At 41.1% G+C, this 19,486-nt stretch overlaps 1 protein-coding gene across 4 annotated transcripts in view; it reads right to left on the reverse strand.

Moving 5' to 3' along the window:
- Positions 1 to 590: 590 nt before the first annotated feature.
- 4930558K02Rik (RIKEN cDNA 4930558K02 gene) overlaps positions 591 to 19,486 on the reverse strand; it is a 40,283-nt gene continuing 21,387 nt past the window's right edge. For 2 of the 4 annotated variants that reach the window (NM_001204904.1, NM_001204905.1), the window contains exons 4-7: positions 15,595 to 15,678; positions 11,102 to 11,169; positions 8,086 to 8,144; positions 591 to 1,037 (exon numbers count right to left, since the gene is read on the reverse strand). In NM_001204904.1, coding sequence (NP_001191833.1) covers positions 892 to 1,037; positions 8,086 to 8,144; positions 11,102 to 11,169; positions 15,595 to 15,678 — 357 coding nt within the window. In that variant the 3' untranslated portion in view covers positions 591 to 891. The remainder of the gene's footprint in view (positions 1,038 to 8,085; positions 8,145 to 11,101; positions 11,170 to 15,594; positions 15,679 to 19,486) is intronic. The other 2 variants (XM_030243265.1, XM_006497015.2) reach the window with 2 other exon arrangements.

Genomic DNA, 19,486 nt, shown 5'->3' on the forward strand with positions numbered 1-19,486 from the left:
ATTCTTTAAAACACAATCAGCACAGAGGCTGTCTTATAGGTTGGTCTAGCATATACTTAGAGTCTGGGGTTCCACCAGGCAGTTGCTTCCTCAGAAACAGAAGGGCATTTGTTTGTCTGTTTGTTTTTATGAAGCCTCATGAAATTTGGCTCATAAAATACATGACCAAATAAATAATATTTGTAAACTTGGAATTTTCCTTTGCATCCCACACATTATGTTCATATAGATCAGCAAAGACCAGAAAGCATGCGTTTCATATAAAATAACTTAATCATAAAATTCAAGCAAGGCCTGGATATGATTAAGCAAAGATTAGCTGAACACCTGATCAATATGTAAGGAAGTAAAAAAGGCAATGTAGGGTGTAGTTCCTGTGACCACAGTTTGCAATAAGTAAGCATTTGTCACTTTCTAGTTATTACATCATAGTGTCCCCTATTTGCTATAAAATGAACTGATAGAGAAAAAAAGGTGATTTTTCTCCCTTATTATGAATAGGATGAAGTCACAGGGGGCTCAAGGAGTCATCGCTGTTCCCCTACCTGAAGGAATGGGCTAAATGACTTAGATGGAAAAATCCATGACTTATAAAAAGAAGGCTGTCATTTATTATAATGTAACATGCATTAAAAACTTCAGCAAAACAACATGAGGTACACTAAGCATGTTCTTTGTTAGTCAATAAGTCTTTATAGTTATGTAAAGTAAATCATGTTATCTTTAGGAGGAAGTGGTAAGAGCTAGAAGAGCAGCACATGGGAAGGAAAAAGTTACTCATCTTTTGGGAGATACATGATTAGGGGAAGGTACCAGTGTCAGAAACTGTCTTGGAGAAGTGGCCTTGTCCCTGAGTGTTTGGGGGGGGGGTAATGAGCTCTGGCCACTCACTTACTGCTTCACTGTCTTGCTCATTCCTTTCTTTCTGGGAAAGGCACGGTGTTGAGTATCCCGAGGATTTTCATAGGCACTTGACAGGAGCCTGTGGAAGACAGCAGTCCTAGGACCTAAGATGGGCAGTCTGTAGCTAATGCTCTCTGGAAGACAGTGTGAAGAAGAACAGAGAAATAAAGGCTTATACACTGTTCTCACAAATACACAAAATAACCAAGGGCCACCAAAGGCTCCTCTAGCCTTAGCATACTCAAACTTCACATAAGAATTTCTTTTAATAGAACCATCTCATGGCAACAACATTTAGACTTTTATAAATCTGATTGAAAATGCCAAGTAAAATTTAGAAATAACACCCAAGTGTTAAGAATATTGCCAATTAAATTTAAATTGAAAATAAAATATAACTGGCATTGTAATATAAGTTCAAGGGAAAAGAGGGTTCAGCTCTAAGGAGACTGTTCCAAGACACATGAATACATAGGTCTGTTCTTTGAAAAAACAGACAGCCATGATCTTACAAAAAGGCTACAGCTGGAAAAGCATTTAATATTTCAAAAGATACTTCATGATGTGAATAATTCAATCTTTACCATCTTGACCTCTTCTTCAAATGTGATTTGATATTTTTTTAAAAAAGGTTTACATTGCTGCTCTCCATACCCCACAGCCTTGTCTGCCTCCCAGGAGGGCTGCTCTAACCAGGGACACAGGTGAGACCCCCACCCAACCCCCACACCAGCTGGGACCCCCCACAGAACCCAGCAGATGTGGGCTCTGTCCTGTGCTCTGTTGGAGTACCATCTCCCCTCCTGTCTGAACCTCCACATACACTCTCCATGGGTCAGCTCTCCCACTCCCCCAGCCCCACCCCACAGCTCTGCCTTTCTCCCAGGAGGCCTGTTTTAACCCAGGACAAACAGCTCTACTTGCCTCCTGAGATGCCTGCTCCAATCCAGGACACCCAGGCCAGTTAACACCAGAGACAATCAGATGGTGAAAGGCAAGCACAAGAACATAATCAACAGAAGCCAATATAATTGACACCAACAGAACACAACTCTCCTACTACAGCAAGCCCCGAATATCCCTGAATATCCTAAAGTACCTGAAGAGCAAGATTCTGACCTTAAATCCCATCTCATGAAGATGATAAAGGCCTTTAAAGATGATATAATTCCCCTAAAGTAGTGCAGAAAAACACAGTCAAACAGGTAGAAACCCTTAAAGAGGAAACAAATAAATCCCTTAAAGAAATACAGGAAAACACAGTCGAACAGGTGAAGAAAATGAACAAAAAATGGTACAAGACCTAAAATAGAAATAGAAGCAATACCTAGGAAAGAGAATAGGAACTACAGACACAAGCATCATCGACAGAATACAAAAGATGGAAGAAGAAAGAATCTCAGGCATAGAAGAAACCATAGAAGAAATTGATACACCAGTCAAAGAAAATGCCAAGTATAAAAAGTTCCTAACCCAAAATATCCAAGAAATTTGAGACACAATGAAAAGACCAAACCTAAGAATAGTAGAAATAGAAGGGGTGAAGATTCCAAGTTCAAAGGGCCAGAAAACATCTTGAACAAATTCATAGAGGAAAATGCCCTCACCTAAAGAAAGAAATGGCTATAAATGTACAAGAAGCCTACAGAACACCAAATGGATTGGACCAGAATAGGAAATGCTCCCACCACATAATAATCAAAAGACTAAATGTACAGAACAAAGAAAGAATTTTAAAAGCAGTACAGAAAAAAGCCAAATAACATATAAAGGCATACCTATCAGAATTACATCTGACTTCTCAGCAGAGACCATAAAAGCCAGAAGGCCCTGGACAGATGTCCTGCAAACCCTAAAAGACCACAGATGTCAGTCCAGACTACTATACCCAACAAAACTGTCAATCACCATAGATGGAGAAATCAAACTATTCCATGGCAAAACCAAATTTAAGCAGTATATTTCCAGCCCTACAGAGGATACTAGAAATTAAATGCCAACATAAGGAGGGTAACTATACCTAAGAAGACACAAAAAATTAATTATCTCACAACAAACCCAAAAAGAAGAGAAACACACACACACACACACACACACACACACACACACACACACACACAAACATAGTACCACTTCCAAAAACAGAATAAGAGGAACTAATAATAATTGATCATTAATATCTCTCAACATCATTAGACTAAGTTCACCAATAAAATGACATAGGCTAGCAGACTAGGTAGATAAATAGGATCCATGGTTCTGTTGTATACAAGAAACACACATCATCAACAAAGACAGACACTACCTCAGAGAAAAGGCCTGGAAAAAAAGGTTTTCTAAGCAAATGGTCCCACAAAGCAAGCTGGAGTAGCAATTGTGATATTTAATAAAATAGACAACCAAAAGTAATCAAAAGAGATGGGGAAGGACACTTCATACTCATCAAAGGAAAAAATGCACCAAGATGAAGTCTTAATTCTGAACATCTATGCCCCAAATGCAAGGGTACCCACATTCATAAAAGAAATTTTATTATATCCCAAAACACACATTGAACCCCACACAATAGTAGTGAGAGACTTCAACATCCAACTCTCACCAATGGACAGGTCATCAGAACAGAAACTAAACATAGACACAATGAAACTAACAGAAGTTATAAACCAACTGGATTTAACAGATATCTATAGAACATTTCACAAAACTACAAGAATATACTTTCTTTTCAGCACCTCAGTGTACCTTCTCCAAAACTGAGCATAGAATTGGACACAAAACAAGCCTCAACAGACAAAAGATTGAAATAACCTCTTGCATTCTATCATATCACTACAGACTAAGGCTGCACTTCAGCAACAACAGAACCATCAGAAAGCCCACATACTCATGGAAACTGAACAACTCTATTAAATGATAACTTGGTTAGAGAAAAAAATAAAGAAATTCAATGAAAATGAAAGCACAAGATACCCAAACTTATGGACACAATGAAAGTAGTGTTAAGAGGAAATTCATAAATAATTTTCCCTTCATAAAGAAATTAGAGAGTTCTCATACTAGCAACTTAATGGCATACCTAAAAACTCCAGAACAAAAAATAGACAGCAGGAAACTGTCAAACTCAGGGCTGAAATGAACCAATTAGAAACAGAACAAAACAAAGAATCAAAAGAATCAAGAGCTGGTTCTTTGAGAAAAGCACCAAGATGATGAGCCCTTAGCCAAATTTACTAAATGGTACAGAGACCGTATCCAAATCAACAAATTCATAAACGAAAAGGGAGACATAACAACAGAAAAAAATAGCCAGGACTTATTACAAAAGCTTATACTGAACAAACCTGGAAAATCAACAAAATGGATGATTTTCTTGACAGATACTATGTACCAAAGTTAATTCAAGATCAAGTAAACTATCTAAACAGTCCCACAACCCATAAGGAAATAGAAGCAGTCATTTAAAACCTCCAAATTCAAAGAAAAAAACCAACCAACCAACCAACCAACTAACAAACAACAACAACAAAACACCTAGGGACAGATGATTTTAGTGCATAATTTGACCAGACTTTAAGAGAAGAGGGAACATCAGTACTCTGTAATCGATTCCACAAGATAGAAGCAGAAGGAACACTACCTAAGTCATCCTATGAGGCCACAGTTACCCTGATACCTAAACCACACAAAGACCCAACAAGAAAAGAGAAACTCAGACAAAATTCACTTATGAACATCGACATAGAAATACTCAATAAAATTCTCAGAAACCTAATCCAAGAATACATCAAAAACACCATTCACCATGATCAAGTAGACTTCATCCCAGGGGTGCAGGAATGGTTCAATATATGAAAATGCATCAATGTAATCGATTGTATAAACAAACTCAAAGAAAAAAATCACATGATCATCTCATTAGACACTGAAAAAGTCTTTGATAAAATCCAGCACCCCCTCATGTTAAAAGTCTTGGGGAGATTGGGAATTCAAGGCACATACCTAAACATAATAAAAGCAATATACAACAAACCAATCACCAACATAAAATTACATGGAGAGGAACTTGAAGTAATCCTACTAAAATCAGGGACAAGACAAGGCTGCCCATTCTCTCCTTATCTACTCAATATAGTACTTGAAGTTCTAGCTAGAACAATAAGACAAAACAAAAAGAGATCAAGGGGATACAAATTGGAAAAGAAGAAGTCAAAGTATCACTATACTCAGATGATATAATAGTGGCCCCCAAAATTCTACCAGATAATTTCTACAGCTGATGAACAATTTCAGCAAAGTGGCTGGATATAAAATTAACTCAAACAAATCAGTAGCCCTCCTTTATACAAATGACAAATGGACTGAAAAAGAAATTATGGAAACAACTCCCTTCAAAATAGCCACAAATAATATAAAATATCAGTGTAACTCTAACCAAGCGCGTGAAAGATCTGTATGACAAGAACTTCAAGTTCCTGAATAAAGAAATCTAAGAAGACTTCAGAAGATGGAAAGATCTCCCATGCTCATGGATCAATAGGATTAACATAGTTATAAATGGCCATTGTACCAAAAGCAATCTACAAATTCAATGCAATTCCCATCAAAATTCCAACACAATTTTTTACAGACATCAAAAGAGCAATTTTCACCTTCATATGGAAAACCAAAAAACCTAGGATAGCTAAAAACAATCCTGAACAATATAAGAACTTCTGGGGCAATCACCATCCCTGACCTCAAGCAGGACTACAGAGCAGTAGTGATTAAAAACCACATGGTATTGGTACAGAAACAGACAGGTTGATCAATGAAATAGAATCAAAGACCATGAAATAAACTCACACACCTTTGGGCACTTAATTTTTGACAGAGAAGCCAAAACTGTAGAGTGGAAAAAAAGCATCTTCAACAAATGAACCTTGTCTAACTGGCAGTCTGCATGTAGAACAATGTAAATAGATCGATATTTGTCACTCAAGTCCAAGTGGATCCAGGACCTCAACATAAAACCAGATACACTGAATCTAATAGAAGAGAAAGTCGGAAATAGCTTTGAAAGCATTGGCAAGGTAGAGATTTTCCTGAACAGAATACCAATGGCTCAGGCTTTAAGATCAACAATTGATAAATTGGGACCTCTTGAAACTGAAAAGCTTCTGTAAGGCAAAGGACAATATCAATAGGACAAAATGGCAGCCTACAGATTGGGAAAAGATCTTCACTAACCATATAACTGACAGAGGGCTAATATCCAAAATATACAAAGAACTCAAAAAGTTAGACTTCAAAAAACCAAATAACCCAATTAAACAATTAAAAATGGATACAGGGCTAAACAGAATTCTCAATAGAGGAATCTTGAATGGTAGAGAAGCACTTAATTCAGTACATTTAATCATCAGAGAAATGCAAATCAAAATGACCCTGAGGTTCCACCTTACACCAGTCAGAAACTCAAGGGATAGTACATGCTGGCAAGGATGTAGAGAAGTGGAAACAATCCTCTATTGCTGGTGGACTGCAAACTTGTACAACCACTCTGGAAATCAATATGGTGATTCCTCAGAAAACTGGAAATAGTTCTACCAACACATCTAGCTACATTGCTCCTGGGCATATACCCAAAAAACTCTCCACTATATCACAAGGACACATGTTCCACTGTGTTCATAGCAGCCTTGTTTGTAATAGCCAGAAACTGGAAGCAACCTATATATTCCTCAACAAAATAATGAATATAGAAAATTTGGTTCATTTACACCTGGAATACTTTTCAGCTATTAAAAACAAGGGCATCACGAATTTTTCAGGCAAATGGATGGAACTAGAAAATATCATCCTGAGTGAGGTAACCCAGGTCCAAAAGGACATGCATGGTATGTACTCACTGATAGGTGGATATTGTCCAAAATGTACAGAATATTCATGATATACCCCTCAGACCCTAAGAAGTTAAACAAGGAAGGTCCAAGCAAGGATGCTTAAATCCCACTTAGAAGGAGGGACAAAATAGTCATGGAAGGCAGAGAGAGGGAGGGACATGGGTGTAAGTGGGAAGGAGGAGGGGAGTGGGGGGCAGGATCAAGTATGAGAAGAGCCAGGAGAGAGGCCCAGAGGGCCAAGAGAACTAAGGGAAATACACAGCTGCCAGGGGTGGGGGCTGGGGGGAATCTCTAGGAGGTCCCAGAGACTTGGGATGTGGGGAGGCTCCTAGCACTCAACGTGGGTGACCTTAACTGAAATGCACAACAGTGGGGATATGGAACCTGAAGATACCACCTCCAGTAGCCATACAGGACCCCCAGTGGAGGGATGTGGACACCAACCCACCCACAAAACTTTCAACCTGAAACTGCTTCTGCCTAAAAGAAATGCAGGGTTAAAAATGGAGCAGAGACTGAAGGGATAGCAGACCAGTGACTGGCCCAATTTGGGATCCATCCCATGGGCAGGCACCAATCCCTAACACTATTACTGATGCTATGTTGTGCTTGTGCACAGGAGTCTGCCATGGCTGTCCTCTGAGAGGCTCTACCCAGCAGCTGACTGAGGCAGATGCAGGTACTCACAACCAAGCATTGGATAGAGATCAGGACCCCTATGGAAGAGTTAGGGGAAGGATTGAAAGAACTGAAGGAAATGGCAACCCCATTGGAAGTTAGTGTCAACTAACCTGGACCCTGGGAGCTCCCAGAGACTGAGCCACCAGCCAAAGAGCTGGTCTGAAGCCTCTAGCATATATGAAGCACAGGACTGCTTTGTCTGGCCTCAGTGGGATAGTATGTGCATAATACTATAGAGACTTGATACCCCAGGGTGTGTGTGTGTGGGTTCTTTGGGTGGGGGGTACCCTCTCAGAGGCAAAGGTGACCTAAAGGGGCCTTGGGGGAAAACACGACATGAAAACATGTGAGACCCTTGGAAAAGACAGAGTGAGCTGGAGGAAGAAGAGGAGGAGGAAGAAGAGGAGGAAGAGGAAGAAAAGAAGGAGGAGGAAGAGGAGGAGGAGGCTATGTAACAATCACAACACTTCAAAAGACAATATGCAAAATAAAAACGGGACAGAGAATGGAATTTGCTTAGAAAAATTTAAGAGGCATCATAGAAACTATGTCTTCCATTCTCTGGCTCCAAGCAGAGTAGGTATTATACCAGAAGTACTTACTCTAAAAGACAACACACCTGTTGGAATATCATTGTAGGAGTTTAACTGCTGCACTTGCGAATGAAGGCTCACCTCTCTGATGGAAGAATCAAGAGAACACATGCATCAGTTGGTTAGAGTCTAGTGAAAGAGGATTGGGTCTTTATACAGAGAGCAGGGTAGCTGCACAGTGGCCTTGCACCAGGGCGAAAGACTAAACTGTCCAAACACCATTTACTCTCAGCAGCTTTTCCTCAGTAGTACCCTCGTGAGTTTTGATAAAACCTTTATTTAAACATATTATTCTACTATAAGAACATGTAGAGTCTAAAACTAGTAAGGATTTAGGAATTTTTTTCTTTTGGTTTTTTTTGAGACTGGGTTTCTCTGTATAGCCCTGGCTGTCCTGTAACTCACTCTGTAGACTAGACTGGTCTCAAACTCAGAAATTCGCCTGCCTCTGCCTCCCAAGTGCTGGGATTAGAGGCATGTGCCACCACTGCCCAGCTGGAAATATTTAATTTTCATAAAAAGTAAGAAAACTTCCAAGTCAGTCAATTTACCCTTGAAAATCAAAACTAAGGAAACATTTTAGTTAGAGACTTTGTGATGTTTCCATTCCTCTGTTCCAGCAAGGCTGTGGGGGTGACCCTTACTCCAAATACATTCAATTCCAAAACATCCTAGATTCAGCTAAACTGCTTAATTCCTCAAGACTTACAATTTGTTACTATGTGATGAACTTGCCAGCAATGTTTCTTAACCTATGGGTCATGACCCCTTTGTAGATGGCATATCAGATATCCTGCATATTAGACATTTCCACTACAATTCATAACAGTAGTAAAATGAATTAATTTTATGCTTGTAGGTCACCACAACCCGAGGAACTGTATTAAAGGGCCATAGCATTTGGAAGGCTGAGAACCAATGTAGAAGGCTAGCTCTACATTTTAATGTGCCCACTTCTAAAAAGATCTTCTGAGGTTGCCTTGTTACCAAAATATATGGCTGGTCTAGACAAGCTTTAATTTAATTGTCACTGGAGGCCTCACTGAGGTATAGTCAAAAGGACGCAAAATCCATCCATTGTCCATACTGTGCACGCAATCGGCAGTATTTTTAGGAATGAATAGTTTAAGAGCAGTGTGTTCTACCATTCAACACATAAGAATATGTGTCTCCACCCTTTCTGTCTTCCTCTCTCCTTCATTCCTTACATTCATAAACTATTAGCTCTTGTGGTGGCTCCAGTTAAGGTCACTTAGAAGCAGGAGGGCTGGGAAGAAGGTTTGGTGATTAAGAAGGCTTGCTTCTTCCAGAGGACCCGAGTTCAGGTCCCTGTTCTTATGCTGGGCTCACATAACTTCAGTCCCAGACTATCCCAAGACTTTTTCATCTCTGCAGGTGCAACCCCCCACCCCCCATGACATACACAAAAATGAAGATAAAATATATCTATTTTTAATAGGGGAAAGGGAATTGTTTCGACGGGGACAGTGTCATTGGCTATATGTGTGGTGACAGTTAAAGAGTGTAGAGATTTTATAAGCAGCAAACAGAGCCAAGTCCATATTTTACAGTCTCTCGAAGGAGGTATCAAACAGAACAAACACTCTAAGGAGGTATCAAATGGAAGTGGTAGGCTTTCTTTCATTACATTGAAAATGAAACCAAAACCAAAGGTTTGGGAGAATTTTAAGATCAATCAATTTTTAGCCACAGTTTAAAGGAACAGGAAAGATTTGCTTAAAATAAAAGCAATGAATGATTTGGGGATTAAGTGCTTTACTCAAAGTGCAAAACTTTCTAAATAGACCAGGGTAACAGGTTTCAAAGTCTCTGTCACAGAAGAATCTACTTTTGCTCAGAAAGCATTGATTCAAAGAGGTTCCTATTTAAAGTTTGCAAAGAGTATTTATCAGAATTACTTTTATCATGATAAAAAAGTATGAGTAAATGTTATTAGTGTTGGAACTTGGACTGCTAGGACACGTGTTTCCTCCATGACCTTTGTGTACCCAAGCCAGCACTGGTACACGGTGTCAGTGCACCAGACTGTGTTGTAGTCTGGAACAAAAGGCTGTGATGTTGTAAAAGCAATCAGAACACTTGCTTCTGAGCCACATAGGATTACAGAAAGACCAATTAGCTTCTCCCATCTTTCTCTATATATAAGGGAGAGAATTAAATGTTGCCTTGGGGCCCTATATAACTCCTTTGTGAAGGTGACTCTATGCTCGCATTCCATAGTCTATCATAAGGCTTTCAGAATATTGATGCCTGAGCCAGCACAAGTCCATATTTGTTCTTATTGTTGTTGCTTTAGTTACAAAACAATGAGTTTTCTTATGATTTTTTTTCATACATGCATAGCATCATAGTTGGGTCTGGGTTTTTTTTTTAATTGAAGTTTTCATAATGAGAACATTTGCACACACACACACACACACACACACACACACACACACCCATGCCCTCAACTCCTTCCATGCTCTTCCTAGAGTTTTAAAAGATAAAATAAGAAGTAAATTCTTTATGGCTAATAAACAAACACAGGAAAAAGGTTCAAAAACCTCGCTACCTGCGATTTGACTAGACTCTCCTCCTGTGGTTATTGTGTTATTTTTCTGTTGCACTGCTGCAAACGACAATCAAAAGGATAAACAGAATTTGAGCTGCTGGTAGGTGACAGAGGATGCCTGGAAGTCAGGAAATCATGTGCTGTCACTCATATGTTGTGAATCAGAGATATATCATCTACAGGAGAATGGTTATCTGCCAGAGGGTGAGGAAGAAATTTCCTCCCCTACTCCTTGGACTGTCGTTACATTGGTGGAAAGGAAGGTTGTGCTAATAGTAACTTAATAGTCATTCATGTACAGAAGTGAAGTAACTTCTTTATGAAGCATGACTCCATTTCAACAGAAGATAAAAGCACTATGAATTTCACCCTCTGGGTGTTTTGTTTACTGTCCTTTCAGTCCTAATCCTGTGTCCCAAAGAGTTAGAATCAGAACTTATGTTATAGCCCAGTTTATGTCTTTGACTCACCTGTGATTCACAGAATTCTGGGAGGGTGGTTTCTGATGGTCAGGTATTATGAAAGTTTTTGGCTGTACCTGAGAAAGAAAGCCTGATTCAGTATATTGGCTTAACTACATTGTGACCTACACAGTGGACCTTAGCAGCCCTGAGTTGTGTCTGATACTGTTCACATATCCTCTTGTGACTCTCCACTCCCCCTCTTAGGGCAGCCATCCGTGCCTTCCACACATGGCAGGCTCCTGGTTCTTCTCTGCCCCTGGTCTAAAGACCTGCTTTCAGAACACTCATAAAACCTCAGTGCACTTCCTTGCTTAATGATGTCTGGCTTTCCTGATCAACATTCATCTTCAGGAGGAGATGTGCTACATACAGCTCTACACTGCTGTTCTTGTATTTCTAGCCCCCACATTGCCCACTTAAGACAGTTTCAAGATTAAATTACTGAGCAAATGATGACAGCTTGAAGCATGTTTGAAAATGTGTGCCTTTCACCCAGGCTAGAATCCGTAAAGAGCCACGGGTTTCTCTAGCTAGGAAATACCACACCCTAAGCTTTAGATTTGACACCAGCACTCCAGACTGGTTCTTTAAGGAGAATGCACAGTCACTCAGCACCTCCCCACCAAATGCTTATCCCTAGGACATTGAAGTGACAATTACAGAAATACTGGTGTAGGTGTTCTATTGGCCTACTTGCCAATACAATTGTAAATTGTTCGGTGTTCAGTACCTCTAGAGGTGCCTGAAAATGGAAAAGTCAATGCCAACTCTACCAGTTTTAGTCAGATTGTTATTCGGAATCTTTGGCTGAGGAAAGATGGAGGGGGGGGGGAGAATGGGAGACAGGATGACCGGAAGACCAGGAGTACCTGGAGAAAGTGAGGGTAGCAAGGACTTCAATGAGAACATAGGAGGGGAGATTTCTAGACACATGAAAGGCAAGAGAAGATGCCAGAAAAAGACCTTGTCACTTTCCAAAATTTCATCTATGATTGGCTGTGCTCCACAGAGGGTGGGGCAGAGAACTATCGACCACCTGCAGAGTTGCATGAGCCTTGTTCTAAAACCCCTCACTCAAGCTGTTAGTATTTTATACACAAGGATGGGTCTAGGGGATGCACAGACCAAAGCTGCCAACAATGGCATTTTTGTTTCTGAGACAAATTGCATCAGGGTGCACCTAGTCATTCTCTTCCCACCTTTATTGATTTTCTTAAACTTAAAAGTGTACAGACTTATGGTCATAATTTGATATATGTTTATAGTGTAATGATAACTAAATCAGGGTAGTTAAATATTTCTCTGTCCTTACACAAGTTTTTACAATGTGACAAACATACATTTGTACTAATTTATTTAGCGCAGGGAGCTCACTTTGACACTTGACACTTTCCAAATCATTGGTTTGTATTTGTAGTCCCTCAGCTCCTTATTTCTATGGACACATAAAATAATAGGTTACCATGAACCGCAGCCATCCCACTGTGCTAAAGACTCATACCTGCAGGACTCAGTACACCCATCTATGCATTGGCACCCACTAGTCAGTTTATCCTTTCCCAGCCCCAGCTTTTAATGATCTCTACTATATATCCTGATCAGCCTTTTAGGAAAAAAAAATCCTACGTATGAGAAAATAGTTAATATGTGTGTTTCGGAACCTCACTTATCTCCCTTAGTTAGCTCAGTGACGTCAGTTTGCGTAAGATTTTTGTTGCTGATGAGAAGATGTTCTGCTTTATGTGGCTGAGTAATATTCCATTATGCATTCTCCATCCATCCTCTATCCTCTCATGGCCTCGCAGGCCTCAAGGCTGGACACGTATCTTAGCTATTGTGAATAACACGGTAATTAGTACGCGTGCTCAAATGCCTTGTTGATAAGCTGGCATCGGTTCCTTGGCTATATAATAGAAGATGGATGATTGGGTCATGTGGAGGTCCTACTTGGAGTATTTTAGGAGCTACCGTGCTGTGCTGTTCTCCATAATGACTAATTCCTTCCCCTTATCACCAATATACAAACATTCCCTCACAGATTTTGCCAGTATTTGTTACTTAGGGACTTTTTGATAATAATTATTCTAATCAGAAGATGATTGTGTGTTTGACTTCCTACTAAAGTGGAGTTTTCTCCCATAAATTTGCTCATTTGAATTTCTCTCTCATTCTATATATGGATTTTTTTATTATTGAAAATTTAAGTTCCTTATATATTCTAGACATTAGCCTTTTGCAAAAGAGTAGTTCACAACCTGCCCGTTCTACAGCTGTCTCTTCACTCTGCTCTTTTGTTGTTTGGGGTTTTAGCTTGTTATATAATCTCACACATTTATGTTTATTTTTGTTTTCTGTTCTTGGGCGTCTTACTCTATCCTCCAAATCATAGCCTATATAGATATCTTAAGTACGTTCCTGTTTCTTCCTAGTAGGCTATTGATATGCTTTCTGGTTTTGGAGGTAAGAGGAGTCAGGTTTTTCTCTTTTCCCTGTGAGTACCTGGTTTCCTGAGAACTGTTCATAGAGAGACTGTCTTTCCCCCTACTTCACAATTCTGGCTTCTTTGCTGAGAATCCAATGTCTGTAAAGTGTGGGGCACTCTGCTTTCTGCTTGTCTATGGGTCTGCTTCTATGCCAACACCTTTCTATTCCGATCACTATACCTTGTCCTGTATTTTGAAGTAAGACAGCTGTTTTTTGCTCAATATAACTTTGGCTTTCAGTTACTTAAGTCTCCATATGAACTTTACATTTTCTTTCTAGGTTTGTTTGGAATGATATTAGCAGTTTGATAAACATTGTGTTGAATGTGGAGTTTGATGTAAACTTCTCTCATAGTATTGCTATTGTTATATATATATATATATTGGTATGATATATATATATAAAATATCCATTATCAGTTGCTTAAAATTTTGGCAAATCTTTTTTTATTTCTTCAATAGTCTTTTGCTTTTCAATGGTATGCTGGCATGCTTCCATGAATTTATACAATTTCTGAAATGTCCGTTTTTGAAAGAGTTCATTGTATTATGCCCAGAAAAAAATACATCCAATTATTTCAACAATCTATTGCTTGCTCAATAGTATGCTGACAAAGTCTCTTCCACTCATAGGGGGTCTTTACATCTTCCCCAACTATCACTGAGTAAGCTGCTAAGGAAGGATGGTGCCACAGAAGTACAGCAGTTCACCAGTCCCTTCCCTTGAAGGATCCTGCGTAGAGTAAGGGTAGCATTTCAGACTTGTTTTCTATCTTTCTATAGTTTCTCAGCCAGTTTTGACAGCAGTAGAGAAGAGTTTCTAGGCACTGTTGTGTTGGAAGACTGTCTTTGTGGCAGCAGTGAAGCCATGGCCTACGTGTCTATTCCTGTCAGGCCTAAGCTAGGGCAAGGGGCAAGGAAGAGGCCTTGAGAAAGGATTTTCTCAAGTCCCAAGGGTGCCTGTGGGCCGTGGCCAGTTTATCCCCAAGGTCAGGGCATTCTGCACGTGATTCCAGAAATGGAACCAGGAGTGATCCCAGTCCAGACCACAGTCAACATTCACACTGAACACTGTGGTCCCCGGTGTGTGGGAAACCAAGAGATGATAACATGGAGGGCAGCACTTGCCAGAATTCACTCAGGTCACGTTCACTGATCACAAAGCTCAGCCTTCCTCCTTATCTAATTGGTCCCCATGCTCCCTTATCAATTAACCCTTTGTCAAGCCTCCTTAAGTCCAAGAAGATTTGGTGGATATTAGACTTAAAAAGTGGTCCTTCATCACCTGTACTTAAACATTAGCTAAATCACCCTTAACCCTTACTCTGACCCCAATACCATGCTACCCTAATCCTCATCCTTAAATTAACCCACATCCTCCTTCTGATCTGTGATCTCCCCTACATCAGGCCTCTTTTCTGTAGTGACTCTGACATGTGGCGGCGCTGTCTCCTTGTTCCTTTCAGATCTCCTGAGAGACTTCTTTTCCCATAACATTCCTCCTTACTAATATTTTCCATTACAAATTATAGCTATCTGGCCAAGGGACACTCCTGGCTGGCTGGAACCACTATAGGACCTCTCCCCAGCCTTTTTTTTTTTTTTTTAGATTGAGGCTCAGACTGAATTAGTGACAAATTCCAAAGGAAGCAACTTGTTTCATAATTGTAATAATGCAGATGACTTGGTGTGTGTTAGAGATGTCATGGTGAGAGCAGAAAGCCCATAGCTCTTGGAGTCTATAAGTATGTAGCTAATAACAAGCCTCAAGCGGCTTATCTCATCTCTTCACCTCTGGTCTGTCTACCCTGGTTTGTTTTCTGTTCCTTGAAATGGAGAAAGTTGCTAACATTGTACCAGTTGCCCTCAGGATCCACGGCCTCATTTGTGACCTCAGTCACAGACAGCCTTTTTTATAAAGGGCTCCATCACAATTTCTTTGTACAGAGCTCCTGGGAGGCAGAGAAGCTCTGTACCTGGGAGTGCACGTACACTTGTCTGTCGGCCTTTGCCTACCGTTTTCACTTTTTGATATCCTCGACATGTAGCGCACAGTTGCTTGTTTCTGGGCGACAGGTTTTCATGCTCATTCTTTCTAGCCTATGGGGGAAAGGGACAGAGATGGGTGAGGAGAGGGTAAGATACCTAGGGCGTGGAAAAGGTTAAAAGTAGGCAAAAGAGGGGATTGCTTTTTCTTTCACAAAAATGAAATGGATACTCTGATTTTTAGCTCTCCAGGGTAGTTGCTGAATCTGGAATTTGCTGCCATTAATAGGCTCTGAAAGGGCTAAAGCAGGAGGGGGCGACTATAGACAGGGTGTTGGTCTCAGTACTGCTGTATACAGTGATATACAAGGACAGCTAGCTAGGGGACCAGAGACTAAAATCCAGTACAATCTCTGTCATTTAACCTGTGCATACATGGCAGACGGGCTGTATTTCCCCATAGGTTTCCCCCATTTTCAAGTAAGTTCCACCAAATGGCCTGAGAACCTTTGACTCAATGAAGACTTTCCTCTAAGTCTTTCTGGAGGTTCTTCCAGGTAGCCTCCTTTGTATCAATTACTTAGCTCTGTTCAACTTTGGCTCCCTAGCATCCATGATCCACCAAACCCTGGCACTTCTATAATTGTGCATTAAGCCATAGCTGAATTAGGGCTGGTATATGTCTTTTGAGTTCCCTTCTTTGGGGAAGAAGGCAAAGCAACAGCTAGTGGAAGGAGGATGGGGCTCCCTTCTGTCCACTGTAAGGACTGCTTTTTTGTCTGACTTCATCTATACAAAATGGGAGAGAGACTGGGAACATGTATACCTGGAACAGAAGGCTCTAATATACATCTCTGGCAGAGGATCCCTTAGGAGGCAGATGAGAACTTGAATTTAAAATTACATTTGGAGATTCTAACACCCTGCCATGCACACTGACATCAGAGAGATCTGATACACCCACAGAAAGTGTAGAACACAGGCAAGAAGAACACCACAGTGACAAATAGACAAGGACTATCAACTTAGCTTTCCCCTTCCAGTTGACCTATGTATGCCCTGACGTATTCCTGTTACCCTGGGAGGTGTGGGAGACAGGAGAGGTTGAACACGTTTACCCAGCGTGATTAGTGTGCTCCGAAGGTGACCTTTGCCACACTGATCTGCAAGTACTTTCATCCTCTGGAAGAGACATGGTGTTTGGAGTTTGAAGACTGAAGACTACTAACAAAAGTTGGGCTCTTCTGACAAGTAGTTAAAACTGTTGCAGGATTTTCCCTGTCCAATTACATTAGTGCAGAGGAGGCCTGTGATTGGACAGGGAAAAGGGAGGTGGAGCTAAGAGTTGCAGAGACCGAGTGTTTCATGGGAGAGAGGGGAGGAGAATGGAGGCGGACACGACCCAGTGTGGCTGGAAGCAGCCACAGGTAGTTATGATATCATAAGGTTAGAATAATTGGGATAAAGCTTTTATCATTATCAATTGGCTCTGAAATTATTGTATTGGCATCTTGTAAATTGTGATTTTATTGATTGGTTAACTATAAGATTTAATTCTACCAGGTAATTGAGTGTTGTGATGGTTGACTATGGGGTGCGTGGGGCATTGTGTGGTAGCAAGAGGAACTTAGGGTGCGGGGCACTGGAACGTTGGTGGGCAGAGAGACCTCCGAGATGGGATCACCTGGCTGAAGCTCTGTGGCCCGCCGATGCCGGCACTAGTGCGGGAACATGCTGGTTTGCTTTTTAAATATTTCCCCGCAACATAAAATATACTTCATCTTAATAGGACACGACAAAGAATTAACTCAGTATTATTGTTGAGGTTTGGCAAGTGCAAGCATGAGTGTGAATGAGTAGATTCGGTAATTTAACAACCGGCATGTATTGTGTGGTCACTATATATGAAGTGGTGCACTATGGGTCTATAAATAAGACAACGCTCTCAGGAGGAGATGAAGCTAATACAAACTCACCTCTCCTTTAGGTACACTGAGGCCAATAAGACCTCATGTCAAGCTGCTCACCCTTCAGCAATCGGAATCTCAAGAGCATGACTGTGTTTGTATTAGCGACTTTTCTCTGTTCTGTGACAAAAATGCTGGACAGAAACAAGGAAGGAAAGGTTTACCCCGACTTACAGTTTCAGGGACTAAGCCAATCCTGATTTGAGAGTCATTTGGTCCATGGCAGCGAGAGCTGATAGTAGCAGCGTGTTCACATAATAGTGGACCAGGAGGTAGACAGCTCATGCAGAAGCAGGGGTAGGTATAACTCTCAAATCCAGACCCAAGTGCTCTTACTTCCAGCTGGGCCTGACCTTCTAAAGGATCCGCAGCCTTTCGCTTAGTACCGTAGGCTGCAGATGACATGCTCAAAACATACATTTCCGTGGGATCATTTTGGATTCGGACTCTGTTGAAGTTACTATAACTGCTGGGCATCCCAAAGCTCAAGGGCATTGCTGAGCACTGGGAGTAACGAACAGAGGACAGGGTCTGAGAAGAGAAAAATGGCAAGAGATGAGTAGATAGGCTCCTCTGTGTGTGTGTGTGTGTGTGTGTGTGTGTGTATGAACAAGAGGATGGGAGGGGATCTCAGGTCCAGAAAACAGTATGCGATAGTCTAGGAGAATAAGGAAGCAAACCATCCTCTAGTGGTTGGGAGGAGGGCTTGTGTAAAAAGAGGGCTCTCTGTGTATGTTCCCTAGGTTTGAGCTGAACCAGCTCTCTGCCATGTCTTCTCAGGCTCTCTAGAGGTAGCCTACCCTGTAGCTCCTCCATCCATTACCTGCATTTTCAAGGGGCAAACATATTAGTGAAATCCCCAAGGTACAGTTACTAACAACTCTGGCAATGCTCATATAGTCCAGTAACAATAGTGGCTACCATCCTTTGGGATGAAAAGGATAGAAATATTCTTTAGATTCTTAACCTGTCCTTGCTAACTCAGTGTCCTGTAAGACACAGCTTTCCTTTCCCCATTGCTGTGATAAAATACACTGACCAAAGCAATTTAAGGGTTTTTCTCTGGCTCATAGTTCCAAGGTACACAGTCAATTATAGCAGAGAAGTTAAGATGGCAGAAAATGAAGCATTTGGTCACATGGCATTACAGTCAAGAAGCAGCTCAAGAAATGCTTGCGTGCTAGTGCTCAGTTCAGGATCCCCTCCCCAGGAAATGATGCTACCCACAATGGACAGATCTTCTCATCTTAATTAGTATAGTGGATAAAGGCTAGTCTCCCAGTGAGCAAAACCTATTCTTGGCCATACGGCAGCTTGGGATCACGATCAGCCAGTCTTGTTTCCAAGAAGAGGTGCTCTAGTCCTTTTTTTTTTGTTTGTTTGTTTTTTTTTTTTTTCCAGACAGGGTTTCTCTGTATAGCCCTGGCTGTCCTGGAACTCACTTTGTAGACCAGGCTGGCCTCGAACTCAGAAATCTGCCTGCCTCTGCCTCCCAAGTGCTGGGATTAAAGGCATGTGCTCTAGTCTTCTTTATTTGGAGGGTAAGTAGGCTCAGAGTTACAGAAGGCAGCTGCGCTAGGCAAATCTAAAGCTGACGAAAATCATCTTGGATTCCATGTTCAGTAGGGCTCCTTTCCTCTGCTTCTTTCCCTTTCTGATCCTTCTTTCTTCCCCAGCCATGGAATCAAGGCCTCTTCTGCCTGTTCCCTTCCCCCCTTCCCCTCTTTCCCTACAGCTAGCATAGCAGCAGCAGCAGCAGAGGGAAAACTGGCCAGGCTCATAGCCAAGCTTCTGGTGATGCCACCTCTCCAGCTAGAGACACTGAAGTGTTACTGTGTCTCTTACTCCCCAAGCAGCTGTCTTCAAGACAGATCCAAGGAGTAGTGACAACAACCTGTTGAAGGCCTAGCAGAGGTGTAGCCAGATGTCAACCAGTCCCCACATGTTGAGGGGTC

The sequence above is a fragment of the Mus musculus genome, chromosome 1, assembly GCF_000001635.26.
Source record: "Mus musculus strain C57BL/6J chromosome 1, GRCm38.p6 C57BL/6J".
Taxonomy (NCBI): domain Eukaryota; kingdom Metazoa; phylum Chordata; class Mammalia; order Rodentia; family Muridae; genus Mus; species Mus musculus.